The sequence below is a fragment of the Podarcis gaigeae genome (assembly GCF_964106915.1).
Source record: "Podarcis gaigeae genome assembly, chromosome: 7".
Taxonomy (NCBI): Eukaryota; Metazoa; Chordata; class Lepidosauria; order Squamata; family Lacertidae; genus Podarcis; species Podarcis gaigeae.
Genome location: NC_139683.1, coordinates 80344418 through 80358266, shown reverse-complemented (window position 1 = coordinate 80358266; position 13849 = coordinate 80344418). Strand labels below are relative to the sequence as shown.

The following is a 13849-nucleotide window of genomic DNA, read 5'->3' as shown; positions in this document are numbered from 1 at the left end:
ATGTGGAAAATCCAGGCATGAATCCTAGCATTTCCAGTAAAAGGGATGTTTGGTACCAAGTTTGGGATAGACCTCAGCCTACACGTAAATGCATTTAACTAAACCACTTAAAACAAAACAAAACTGAAAAAAGGAAGCTGTGATTTTTGAGAGGAGTGTGGGCGCTTAATCTTTTCCTGTTCAAATTCACAAACATCAAGCTCCACAAGCATAATAGCAGTCTCCAGCAAGTCACAAAGCTGTTTCCTAATAGGTTTCAGGAAATATCACATTTCAAACTGAAATCCGTCCAGCTGGACTTCAGACTTTCCCCCTCCTTTCAACAGATCAGTGCCCATGCTGTTTTCAATCTTCCTGGTCCCTCATTAGAATGTTAGCATTTTAAATGCTGTAGATTCTCAAATAAGACTGATATGGATAATTAAGGAGCCAGGAAAAAGGTGTTTCACAGATAGCATGTGGTTACTTCCCCAGTGCTATAACTTTAGCACGATAAAACATCATTACCTTCACTAACAAAGTTAGATTTAACAGCAAATACCGAAAGCTGCCTTATTTCATTTCAAACCTTTGGCTACTGAGAGTCCTTCTAACTCAGCTCAGTCTTCTCTGACTAGCTTTCCATGATCTTTGGCAGAGATCTTTCCTACTCCTGTTGTCTAAAATATTTTCTCTGGAGATTGAGTTTAGGACTGTACAGAGCACTTGCTGTACCACTAATTTAGGGACCTTTTTCATGAAAATGTTATTGTAATTGGAACTGTTCTGCTTATGTTTTTGTGGGGTTTGAACCTATAACATCATTGGCCATTGGCCAATTAAATAAGTCGTGTATTATCTGGGCAGCAAGAAAGACAGAACAGACTTGGTTTTAATAATTTACTTCGAGTTTAGGGTAATCTGTTACGTGTGCTCTGACAACTGTTAATGCACATTCATACTGATGGTTGTAACTTGCCCTTACCCAGTGCTTTTTTTCTGGGGGTACTCATACCCCTAAACATTTTGTGAATCTTTCTACTTTTGCCCATTTACTGTATTTATTTTTCCTGATTTGAATTATAAAATGGTGATTTTCTTAGTCAAAATGAAAGTACTCCTAAACCTTTTAAAGAACAAAAGCACTGCCCTTACCAAAACAGTAATAAAAAGAAACATGTTCTAAGCATAGTTACTTGGAATTGAGTCTTACTGATTTCATGATTTTTTAAATTTATTTGCTTATTTGGTTAAAGGGGGCATTGATCACTATCTAGTTTTTTCTGGTTAGGTTTCTTTTGGATATTCAGTCAGATAAAACATAAAACATGAATATTTTGGGTCCTGTAGGAACTATATTTTAGAGCAGTGGGCTTCTTTACTTCTGCAAAGGGATAAACTAACAGAAATGAAACATTGATGCTTTCTCATTATATTGTTTTGAAGGGTTTTTTGTACATGTAAAGGTTTTCAAGGGCAATATATTTCGAGTCCCTCAGAACTGTCATTTACAGTCATTAAGATAAAGTCATTGCATGGTGATTTTATAACCTTTTTTAAAAGAAAAAAATCTGTTTAAAGTTTTAATTTATTTTAAATTAAATTAATCTGTGTTAAATAATAAACTCCCATGTGTTTCAACCACCCATGTGGGTAACAATTATTTATATTAATAATATTTCTGCATTGATTAGAATGGTTTACATAAAACACAATAATATACTTAAAAGTTGGAAAAGATAAGATAAAAGTTGGAAAATTATAACCAAAATGAAATGAAATGAAGACATATATCAATAATAACAAGAACAAGAACAGTGTGATGAATTGTATGAACCAGTGAAAGGCTTCTTAAATAGATGGCTCTTCAGGAGATGTTTGAATTTTACTGCTATTTCTGCCTTGTGTGGGAGGGTGTTCTAGAGAGTAGGTGGTACTACTGAGAAGCTAATTTTTGAGATGGCATTACTGTAGATGGCATTCCACCAGTTGTGGTATGGTCAGCATGGCTGTTCTAGAAGATCTGAGAGGAAGATCAGAGTTGCAATGGAGAGGCAGTTTGCTAGGTATCTTGGTCCCAAGTTTTCCGGGGCTTTATGCACCAGTAATGAAACCTGTAACAAGTCTGGGTAGCTATTAGACATGTAGAAATGCGTCAAAAGGTTAACAAATCACAAAGAAGACTTGAAGGTCTTCTCTCCGACAGAGCAACCTTTTGTCATAAATGGCTCCTTATATGAATTGTGAGGACTAGTGTTTCAGAACAAGTGTGTGAATTGGCCTTGATGGAAAACAAATATATTTCAACAAACAGCATTTGCCTCTTTCTCTGCCAGGTCATTTCAAAAAGGAACTTGCACTGTTCCAAAAACTCTTTGCATTCAGATCGTCTTCTGAAATTAACTGTGTAATCCTATGCATATCTACTCTGAAAAAGTCCCACTGTGGGTACATTGGGACTTGCTCCCAATGAAACATAAAAGCCGTGCAGGATTTTTGCCTCGCTCTACCAGCTCTCTGTCTCCAAACTCAGCAGCAGTGATTCTTCTGGAGGCAAGTGGCCAGAATTCTCATACTACTGTTTGCATGAGTATCTGTGAACTAGGGGACTAATCCCACACTGGCATTAGAGGAATGGAACAGAGTTTCAGACACTCTCCTGAAGACACCCAACCAGGGAAGGAGATGTATGGGGAGTGTGGTTTCTGTGGCTAGAAGCTCCCATGTTTTCCCTGCCTCTCCAGTTTCCACAATTACAGCCACCAAAATGCTGATACTAATGCTAAACTTCTACTGCTACAAGGACAGTATCTCTGACTGATTGCTGCAGGATTTTCTCCCTCCTAGGTACTTTCCAGCCAAACATCTTCCCCAAGAGGTCCCACCCTGCAGTTTAAGAGCCACTAAGATAATGTAAATTAAAAATCATTTACTAGCTCTTTAATCCCATGGATTTAGGATTAAATATTTTATCTACGTAAAGTATTGGTTTATGAATAGCATGCTGTCGAAATGATTGGATGCTCACTGCTTTCATATCCACAAGGAGGGCTTGTGTAATGGAATAGCTTCAGAGACATCTGCTGCTGTAAAGAGCAAGTCGATTCTAGGTGTAATTTAAGGCTTTCTACCTGGCGACACTTGATGATAGAGATGTAGGCCCTGCCCTTACTTCTGTGTGTGGGGGATTTATCACTGATGAACATCTCTCTCAGCTTAATCTGTTGGAGAGTGCTGCTGCTGCTGCTGCACTGCAGCTTGGCTTTGTGTCACATGCATACTTTAAACTGCATGAAGCTTTGATGACTTGCTTCAGGATTAATCCACTACTATCGAGAGACAGGATTTGAGGTCTTGTACAAAACAAGAGAGCAACTGTCAGCTTTCTGCTCTTTCACTTTGTAACATTTGAAGAGTTGACTCCTGATTATGAACGAACGGGATTATGAGGAAGGTGGCCCAAGCCCAGGTGAGTCTTAATCTTTAATAAAGAAAAGAGAGATAGAAAAGCAAGTGTTTTATAAACTGCTGGTTGTTCTTGCTAGCAGAAGTCATAGAAGCTTCTTCGGAGAATTCAGATACTGTTTTCTCCAGAGTTTTTAACCACATTGCATTATTTCCCCCAGTTCAATCCATTTCATCGTATTGGAGTTTAGTAGCACTGCATTGTAAGGCAATGCATTTAATTTTAGTGATGCAGTATTAGAATCCTCTGTTACATAAGGCAGATTAAGTACTTTTCATTTTGCTCTTCAGTATAATTTAGGTAAACAATGCTTTTTATAGATACTTTTAAAAGTGATTTGGATTTTAGTGCCTATTTTCAGGAAATTAAAGCTCTATCAGAATGTACACATGTGATAAACCTTTTCAGTAACCAAGCATCTTGTAATGCACTTTAATGATAATCTTAATGCTTTCTTGATTTTTGTTTTATAAATTGAAATCCTGGAAAATGATTCAGTGTTAAACACTTCATTGATATTAGGGCCAATATTGATCAGAGCAGTTGATATTAATTAATGCACTGGATCACTGAACTCTCCTTGTGAATTCTCAAGGAATGTGGGGACGCAGTACCTTTATTCAGGTAATGACTTTGTGGAGTCAGGAAAATAAAGGAAGGTACAGTTAGGACTGAGGTGGAACTTTAGTGGTAGCTGTCCCTTTTACTACATGCTGCATTTAACTTTGGATATTTAAGTTCAAGTAGGAGTATCAGGGGAGAACAAAATTTTATTGGTAAAATTAAGGGGACAAGCCAGTCTCCTGTCGCCCTTCTTCCCTGGTTTCTACTCTCATCAGGAGCCTTCCTAGGCTAAGATACTTACATATGTGAGGACTCTTATGGTGTGTGAAGGGGAAGGACTGGATCATACTCCCCAGACTGCAAGCTGATTTTTTTGGAAATTGGATTTGGTTTGTTAGGAAAAATGAAATAACGGGAAAGGACTATGTACTGGATATACACTCGAATATTCTGCACTGTTCTATCTATAGTTTTACAGGATTTTCATTGAAATATTTGTTGTGTTCAAAGAAAGTGATGGCTGATCGCTTTATTCAGATTGGGGAAGAAAACAAGATTCAGAAACAGAGTCTCTATTTCCTCAGTATTGTGATGATCTTAATTGTTCTTAGTTTGCTTTTTCTCAAAATCTCACATGTGTGGTTAACTGCAAATTACAAAGTGTAAGTAGTATGGGTGTTTCTAACTTTTTTTGTGAACTATGTTTGGAGCCCTTTTGGGAGTATGAGATGTAATGCAAAGCTAAATGTATAAAACAGCCTTTGAAGTAGAAATGTTCAGAAACTACAAGCCCATTAAATATTCTTCTAGCCATTCCGCTTACGCATATTCCTACATAAGCTCACTGTTACATGCTGACATCCAGAAAGGGAAAAGAAGGGGGAAGAGGTAAATAAATTTATTACATTTTGCAAAAACATCCCTTCCCTCGCTATTTCCCCTTGCCGTAGACAACTAGATGAGCAGATATTTAAAATCCTGAAATAAAAAGGAACAATTCACGGAAATTTTGCGTAGCGGGGCTATTAAAGTCTTGCTCCTAGTGACAGAAATCAAGCATAGAGATACAGTTGATTTTGTGTGTCCTGATTCCATGATCCTCTGATATGGAAATGAGAGTTCAGGATCAGGTGCTGTGTTGGCAGTTTTTACTATTTTAGTAAAAAAAATTTTTTTTTAATCATTTAGATACTTATTAATATCACCACAGCAATTAATTTCTGAAGATTGGTGTGCTGCTGGTGTACTTTGTGCTCTGAAATGTATTGCAAATCCAGTGCATATATTGTGTTAATAAGGTTGTTAAGGTGGCTTCACATGTACACACCTTCCATGTTGACCTTCAGTGCCCTATCAAGAGCTAATACGTATATGTGGTCAGAAGGTAGCCGAGGTCATGAGGTCTTTACCCAGTGCACTGTTCTCTTTCTCTCTATGATAGCATAAGAAATCCATTCCTGAAAATCCTAGGGTGCTTTTCAATTAGGTTTTAATCAGAGTATAACAGTTTAAATCAGGGCCCACGATTAAGTTAGGTCTATTAATTTCAGTGGGTTTACTTTGAGTAAAACGCCATTGACTTAACACCCCTAATTCCTACTGAAATGTTCTTTTAAGTAGTGTTTTAGTCTGATTTACTTTTTTGTAATTAAATTTAGAGTTAAATGCATTCAAGAGAATGTGATTTGAAAGAAGAGCTTTAAGTACATAAATTACTTTGTTGTCTGTTGTGGCATGATTTACTTTCTAGTGTCTAGCTGTAATGAGGAAAGTTTATGTTATGCTGAACTATGTTAGTTGTGAAGGCTTCAATTTCTCTAAATTTTTATATACCTCCGTACACAGGTTGCAAAATGCATATGTAGCTTCACACAAAGCAGTGTTTGATCTTGTAGGTAAAATAGCAGACCTCAAGAAAACTTAAAACTGTAACTTGAACATATAGTTAAATTGTAAAAGAAAGCTAGAGTTTTTCTTCTGTAGTGAAATTATACCTCAGAAAAGTAGCCACCAGATCAGTGTGACTTTAAGTTACAACTTGCATGCAAAATACACTTTGACAACAGTATTATAAGCTTGCCATTAATATTCTCGTACACACTCACACAGGTTGTAGCTCTGTTATTCTGTCAAGTCTGTGTATTTAGCTGAATAAATGTATTCACCTTATACTTTTTAGATTCCCCCCCTTTCATTTGAAACCTGAAGAGCTTCATTCCATGAGGATTCTAGTGGCTTAATTCTCTTAGGGGTGAATGAACAGGCCTTTGGAGTATTGTAAGGTTCCTTATTATATGTGGGGGTGGGCACTGTACCAAATGATTCTGACCTGCCCTGTATTGTTAGAAAATTGGGGTGTGAGCATGACTCAATAGTACAATGTGTAATTTGTCTGAATATGCCTTCAAGGTAGATTTCTGGGTTCTTGACTGGTAGTTGCCTGAAGGTATGGAGAGCTGGAGACCTGCTGCTCCATCCTACTAGACAGACCCTTGGTCTGACTCAGAGGATGCCTGTGCTCTCATAGACACTAGTACAAAATATTAGTGGTAGCAGAGCAGTTCATCTAAATCGCTGAAACTAGGCTAGCTGGTTATACTTTTCTCTTGATACAAGTGTTGCCAATGCGGTTCACATTTGTGGTACTATATAAATAAACTTTTTCGTGTCAAATGTGTGATCAGTGCTTGAAATGTGCCATTAAAGGGCAAAAGGCAATTTACTAATGTGTATGTGATATCCTTCCGGTATGTTTGAACCCTGGTTGACCCATGAGAAAGTTTTAACCCTAAACAATACTTCTATGTGCCTATAATCTCATTATACCTGGGTTCTGTGGTTATTCTTACAAAGATCAGGGTATTTATTTTTTTCAGATTTTGAAAGCTCGGGGCTGGTAAAAAGAATGTGAACCAAAGAAAGGAAAATATTTGTACATCACAGCACCTAACCTATCATAATTCATGTAGAAATCAATATTTGTGTTGATATGTAGAGCAGAAGTAGGAATGTTCTTGAATAAGGGGAAATGGCTCCAGTGAACTCCAGCTTAAAGGAGTAATAGGTTAACAAATTCATAGCTGTCAAGGTTTCCCTTTTTTAAAGGGAAATTCCCTTATTCCGAATAGGATTCCTCGCAAGTAAAGGGAAAAGTTGACAGCTATGCAAATTGTACATAGCAGGCTTTAAGGAGAAAAAAAGAGTTTCTACAAAATGTGCTATGATCTAATTTTTCTTCATAACAATTATTTGTGGCAGGCTATTATTGCTCAAATGATTTGCAAATGATGGTCTGAAAATGAGAAGGGGGAGTTAGCCTAAGTCCGCTCACCAAGTCTGCGGCTGAGCTGGGATTTTGAATCGGATCTCTCAGTTCTGCCCAGTGCTACTGGTAGTGTGTAGCAATATTTGGACCTTCCAAATAGTAAATAGTGCGAGTGAAAAAGTTATTTTTGAGACAAAGTGAAATTATTATGTTTGTAAAGCTGTTGTCAACCTTGCTTCCTTAAACTGTGCCAAATAAGAGAATCATCACAAACGAATGCAGATAGTGTGATTGTTCTCTAAAGAATCTAAGATATTCAGGACTGTTTGTATAGCAGCTGTTAGAGGAGACAGCTTGGCAGTTGATCCAGCGTGTGGCTCTCTGTTGGAATGTATTGTGGTAGCCCACTCTTATGTTCACAGATCTAGCATAAGAGGGAGAGACTTGAGTAAGAACTGATAGAAACATAGCCATCAGCTATGCCTTTTTCATTATGCTGACAAAACAGTTGGGAAATGAGAAGTTGGGGTATGCCTGAGTCCAAGTAGAAGCTTCAAAGCTTTTAAGTACTGTACAGTAGTAAGATCCAGTAGCTGGTGAAGATCTGCAGTTTTTAAGAGAGAGAGTTGCTTGTTGACTGGTGCATTCTGTCATCACCATTTAACATATTTGCTGTGGGAGCTGCACTGGCTGCCAATATGCTACTAGATGCAGATCAAAGATTTGCTTTTAAGATTTTAAGCCTTAAACAACTTGGAACCAGGTTACTTAAGGGACTGCCTCAGCCTACCTGGCAAGTGTACCCCTCAGATTGGGCAGTACTAACAGTACTATATGCCCCAGGAGTGCACTTAGTTTGTACTAGAAACAAGGCTTTTAGGGTTGCATCTCCAACCCCTTAGAATCAGTTACCAAATGGAATTAGACAAGCATCTAGCAATTTGACATTTAGGTTAGACATTTGAATGTGTTTTTAGATAAGAAGACTCTCTTTGACGTGTGAACCAGTTGATTTATGGAATATCAGTTTTACTGCTTTTAGAGTTTTTAGAAATTGTTTTATTATGTTTGGAGTTCATATTTCTAATATTTTATCACATTTTATCTTATTGTACACCAGTTCAATAGCTTCTGGCGTGAAGCAGTGTTATGCCCACCTGCTACACTGCTACACCCCTGACTTTCCTGTATTGAGCAGGAATTGAGCAGGTGTCAAGGGGTATTCTCAGCATGTTTGACTGAATGTGGTTAGAAGCCTCCTCACTTTTGGAACTTGCATTATCAGGATTCCTTCTGTGCATTTTTGGCCAAAGGCACTTAAAACCTGACTTAAGGCTTTTACGCTCAACACAGGAGCCATTGCAGGTGGAGAATGTTTGGGCATGGCTCACCCACATAGCTATGCAGCTGCTACTGCTATTAAGCATTCAATGTTTAGGCTATCGTAAGACTGGTTATTATTATTACTGTGTTTAGACTAGGAGAATAATTGCTTTACTAAAGCCATGGAGTGAATTAATGGCTAAGCTGGGAGCAGCCAGCATTGAGAGCAGTGCTCATGGAGCCACCCTCCTGACAGATATAAGTGTAAAAACTCTGCTAGATCAGGTCCAAGTATTCTGTTATCACAATTCTAGGACTGCTAAGTTTACTCGGGATTGTTTGGTGAGGTACTTGTCAAAAGCTTTTTGCAAGTCTCAGTACGCAAGGTCAGCTGGAGCACCTGCATATGTTTGCAAATTTACACTCAAAGAACTGAATCGGGACTTGCCCCTTATTTGTTTATTTTGCAAAATTTATGTACTGCTTGATTGTAACAAAACAACTAAGTGGTTTGCAAGAAATATTAAAAATATCAATAAAAACAGTTAAAACTATTTTTTAAAACCATTTAAAAAACAATTAAGCCAACAGTAAACTAAAAAGATTAACAAACTGTCTGAGAAATAGATTGTCATGTAGAAATAGTGGGGATGAGGGCTGCCATTGGAGTAGTGATGAGGAACCGAAAGCCCCACAAGTCCCTGGGAATTAGCTGTCAAGAGCAGTCTTGCACAGACGTATAAGATCAAATGCGTTATAAACATACGCCTTTTTTGTAATTCAGGAATATTTTAAAACCTTCTACTTGTATGTTTGCACAGTGCCTAGACCAGTGTACTGAGCTGACCTCAGAAATGAGGCACCAAGAGTTGCAACTATGGATGTTAGAATTCTGAATTTCTAGCCTCTGACCCAAACTGCATGTCATGAGCTGCAGACTGCTTCAACCATCCTTCATTTGTTTGCAAGTTTCCTCTCTCAGCGCTCTTTCCCTCCTGCTGCTTTCTTTCAGCTTCATTCTCATACCAGCTCAGTTCCACTGGGAGAAAAGCACCTAGAGGGAGGTGGTATGGTCATGGGGTGGGATTTAGCACCCCCCCCACCCTGTGTGCTTCTTTGGTCTTATATCTTGCTCCTGTTGGATCAGACCTACCTTAAAATATTGGATTCTGCTGTCATCACATCTAGCCTGGGCTTTAGGTGTTTCATCTGGACTTAGATTTCCTAGATGAAAGGTACTTATGTGTATTCAAAAAGTGAAGGTTAAAACACTAAGCTTTCTGTTTAAGCTTTGATTATTTAGTGATCAAAATATTTGTGCTGCCTTTCTTTAAATAGTGTGCCTCAGCATGCCTTTGTCTTCCTGTCTATTTATCTTAATGTTGCTTTGCTTGGAACTGGTTGTGAAAGGTAAATGAAGATTATGTGTGTGGTGGGGAATTGTTGCTGTGTTTGACTCTTAATATCCCAAATTGCAGACTTGCGGGCTCCGTCGTCATTCCCAGTGCTGCCTCACTTCTCTCTTTGACATACAGCAAAATAAGAATGTTGGAGAACTCAAAAGTTTGCTTAGTATTTTGTGACTTATTCGATGGTTCTGAAAACAACTCTGTGATGAAGGGGCTTGGTTAACTTTTTATATTAAAGGTCAAATTTAATCAATATACATAATATAATGTCATGTTATTTAGCTATTTGTTTTAAAAAATACACAGCATTTATAATAATAGAAACAGGTTGCCAGCTACTTGATCTCATCTTGCATTGAGATTCATTGATGCCTTTGTTAGACATTTCTTGGTTTTGAGTTTTCTTATTTATAGGGTGAAAAACCATCACATAAAAAGCACTGCAAAACCTTGAGCTTGTTAGATATATTATGCTGCAAGGACAACATAACAGTAGCTGTATAGAAAGTAGATAATCATACCTGAAAACTTTATTTTCAACTGAGGTTAAGCTCTAAAGCCCATAGCAATACATTAAGGCAGGCTTTTAAATCTCTGAATACTGGCCAGGTGCCAAAGTATGCACTTTACTCTCTGACCTCAGATTTACAAGGTCATATTAACTATGCACTTATTACTGTTCCTTCCCTTGAACGATTTACTAATTTCAAAAGGAAGATCTACGGAACAATCCACAGTACCTTTACTAGACCAATCAGAATGGCAAAATGCCAAGAACAAAGCTTTCAAATTCTCCAGATTTCTTCCTTACAGTATATGTTGAACAAAAAGTGGGTAGGTAGCTGGGAAAGGGTAGGATGCCCGGCAGCCTGCAATTTTTAACAGTTTGAGGTTGTTGCAGATTGGGTTATGTAGATGGAATTAGATTAGTTTTATCAGATGTCAAACAGATTTGAAGGAGCATCATGGCTACTAGAACAAAGAAGAAACCCCCCATTTTTCAAAATACAAATTCTAATACAAAATACAAATTACTTCTGACTCCATCACTATTTGGAATGCACAGATTCTCTGTGAGGCAGAGAACAGTAGTGAAGAGAATCATACAGTCTTTATAGTACCAACACTAGAGTTTAGTTTTAGGTAGTATATTACAAGGTATGTTGTAAATAGTTGGAGGGGAATGCAATGTCTTTTAGGACTGCTGAAGGACATTTTCATGGCCCCAATATGTATCTTGAGACATGTTTATTGCTCTGAAAGATCTTCTGTATAGATGTGCAGAGTAGAGAGGTTAATGTACAAGTATGGCTTCAGCAATGCAGTATTTGAAGAGATTATTTCTATTGCATTGTTTGCAGTACTCAGAATATGTCAGCATCTAACAAAGTTGATTGGCTCAATTCATGGCTATCAGTTTAAAATGAGGTCTACCAAATAGCTATTCTTTCAGGGTCAGCCATGGTAATTTAACTGTAGCCAAGCTCTAGCAGTTATGAACAAGCTCACCTGCACTATTTGTATGCTAATCTAGAGAGCCTTACATGAATTAACCAGATCAAGAGAATGGATCTTGACAGTCAGCTGTGTAATAGTTTAAAACTTAGGCTGCATTCTGTACTCCTTACTTGGGAGTAAGCTTCATTGATCTCAGTGGGTCTCAGTAGATCTGTATAGCATTGCATTCTAACTGTCTGAGCTGCGTTGACAGGGTCCGTGAATGTGATGCGTTGTAATTCAAGGACCTGCCACCCGCTTGAGGATAAAACCACATAGACATGATATACTGTACTGTATAAGGTTAATGGGCTAAAAAAGGCCACAACTTTATTGATTACAGCATGTGAGAGGTATTGGCTTAGGCATTGGATAAACCACAGCAAGTGACTCCACCCCCTCAGGGAGGAGTGAGTCTATCAAGGGTTAACCACCAGTGGGAGGAGCCTGTTCATGCAAATACAACTGAAAGCTCCCCCTGATGTCACCGGGGGTCATGCCATGGCCCTAGCCACTAGCAAGGCCGTCGGACAGGATCCACAACCGCCAGATTCCTTTACCGGAATACCCATAAAGTAGAGGGGTAGGCGATGGCCACACCCTGCCCTCCAATACACAAACATATTCCAATGCCTAACCGCCAATACCAAAAAGTTGTGACAATTTGCTACAAGGTAGGTGAAAAACCAACTGGTTGGTGCCAATTTGCCAGAAGGATAAAAATTCCTACCAGGCCCCTTGGCCAACCAAGGCGACCAACCACAGGTCCATAGCAATGTCAAGAACAAGCAATGAACTAGAGGGAGGGTAGGTGGGTGATCCGACGAAAGGCAGCAGCACAATGGATGGGAAGTGCTGCTGCGGCTGCGTTTTGAGTGGAGAAACCCCGCCCCCAAGCCTCCACCTGGTTGGTTGGCTACCTGGGGGTGTGGCGCGGCAGCCGGGATGGCTGGGCAGGGGCCGAAACGCCCTCTGCCAACACGGGAAATGGCTCCTGCTCACAACTCCTCCCCTCTGCAAGGAGGAGAGGCTTTGAAGTAACTTGAATGTAGCTATAATTTAGGTTCCTTTCTAAAAACATAACAAAGATTCAATAACAACCTGATCAGTAATTTTTGCTGATTTAGGTGGGAATTATTTCTAACCCAAGTGTATTTAGGAGCTGCAGTATTAATGACAAGTAACACATGCTATATCAGACACTTTCTAAATAAAGGCACCACAATGCTGATGTATTTCAAACTGGAACTCGTTCTTAAAGATCATTCTGCAATAAAAACAACTACCATTAGTACTACTACTAAACATAAATTTTAGAACTATTACGCCTATTCACACTCATCCTTTTCCTCTGAAATGTGTAAAAAATTATACATAATCAGGACAGACTGGGTTTAAACAAACAGGTGTTCTAAATTGTTTCTAGGGGAAAATAATTTGTTCCTACGGAAATGATAATGATTTATGCTTTGAACCATGCTTGCAATTGCAAGAAGGCTTCTAAGTATGTTTGAAAGAATGCATTTTGAAACCCTGCAGACCTTAGATGTGTGAACATTTCAAGAGGAGGCTGTTCACCTGGTGGTTCTGAGGGCAGGGCACCTGGTGGTTCTGAGGTGGTTCTGAGGGCAGAGCTTATACATGTATCCCTTTCCTGTGTAACTTTTTAACCCTTGTATACAAGGGAAAATCTGACTATTGTGTCTCTTCAGTACACACTTAAACCCATCTCACAATTCACAGTTTGAGACACTCATTTACAGTACAATCCTTATAGCTATAGGGGTCGGTTTTTGCATGGTCAAAAAATGTGAAAATTACTATGAGGTGTTGCTTCACAAGTCCTTTACTGAATAGCTTCCATGCAGTTGTGTTTTAAGTTGTAACTAACAACTGAAATCCACCAAGATGGAGGATTATTAGCCCCCTGTTACCAACATTTAAATATATCCTGATAATTTTTTAGTTACTTTAAAAATAAAACTATACACATTTTTATTAATGTGGTACAGTACTTGTTTTGCTCACATTTATTTGAACGTGCTTCCTGTGTTCTCATCAGAAAAGGTGTAAGAGCACACAAATCTGCCGCTATTAAAGTCTGTTGTTGCTGATTATCCAATAAGATGCTAAATATAGCAATCCTTGACAATTTTAGCTTTCCTTGGTGGAATTGGCAAGTGGCCCATCAATTAAACTGAATCTTCATATTTCAAGGAGCACCAGTATAGAAGATTATAATTGCTTCTAAAGTGGATGGTTCAACTTTGTTATTAAGTTGTGCTGGAAGAGTTCATAAACTATGTAAGATGCTTCTTGGATATAATAAACCCTAGAAACATTATG

The 13849-nt window shown here is 38.4% G+C and overlaps 1 protein-coding gene across 3 annotated transcripts in view; it reads left to right on the top strand.

Annotated features, from left to right (window-relative positions):
- The window catches only part of SLC12A7 (solute carrier family 12 member 7), a gene marked incomplete at its 5' end in the record, with an annotated part of 97170 nt that overhangs the window by 16494 nt on the left and 66827 nt on the right, over positions 1-13849 (top strand). Inside the window, one exon of one of the 3 annotated variants that reach the window (XM_083749679.1) lies at positions 3299-3448. The exons of the other annotated variants lie outside the window; for them this stretch is intronic. Coding sequence (XP_083605805.1) covers positions 3409-3448 — 40 coding nt within the window. Of the gene's footprint in view, positions 1-3298; positions 3449-13849 lie in introns of those variants that run through there. 3 annotated transcript variants of the gene reach the window in all.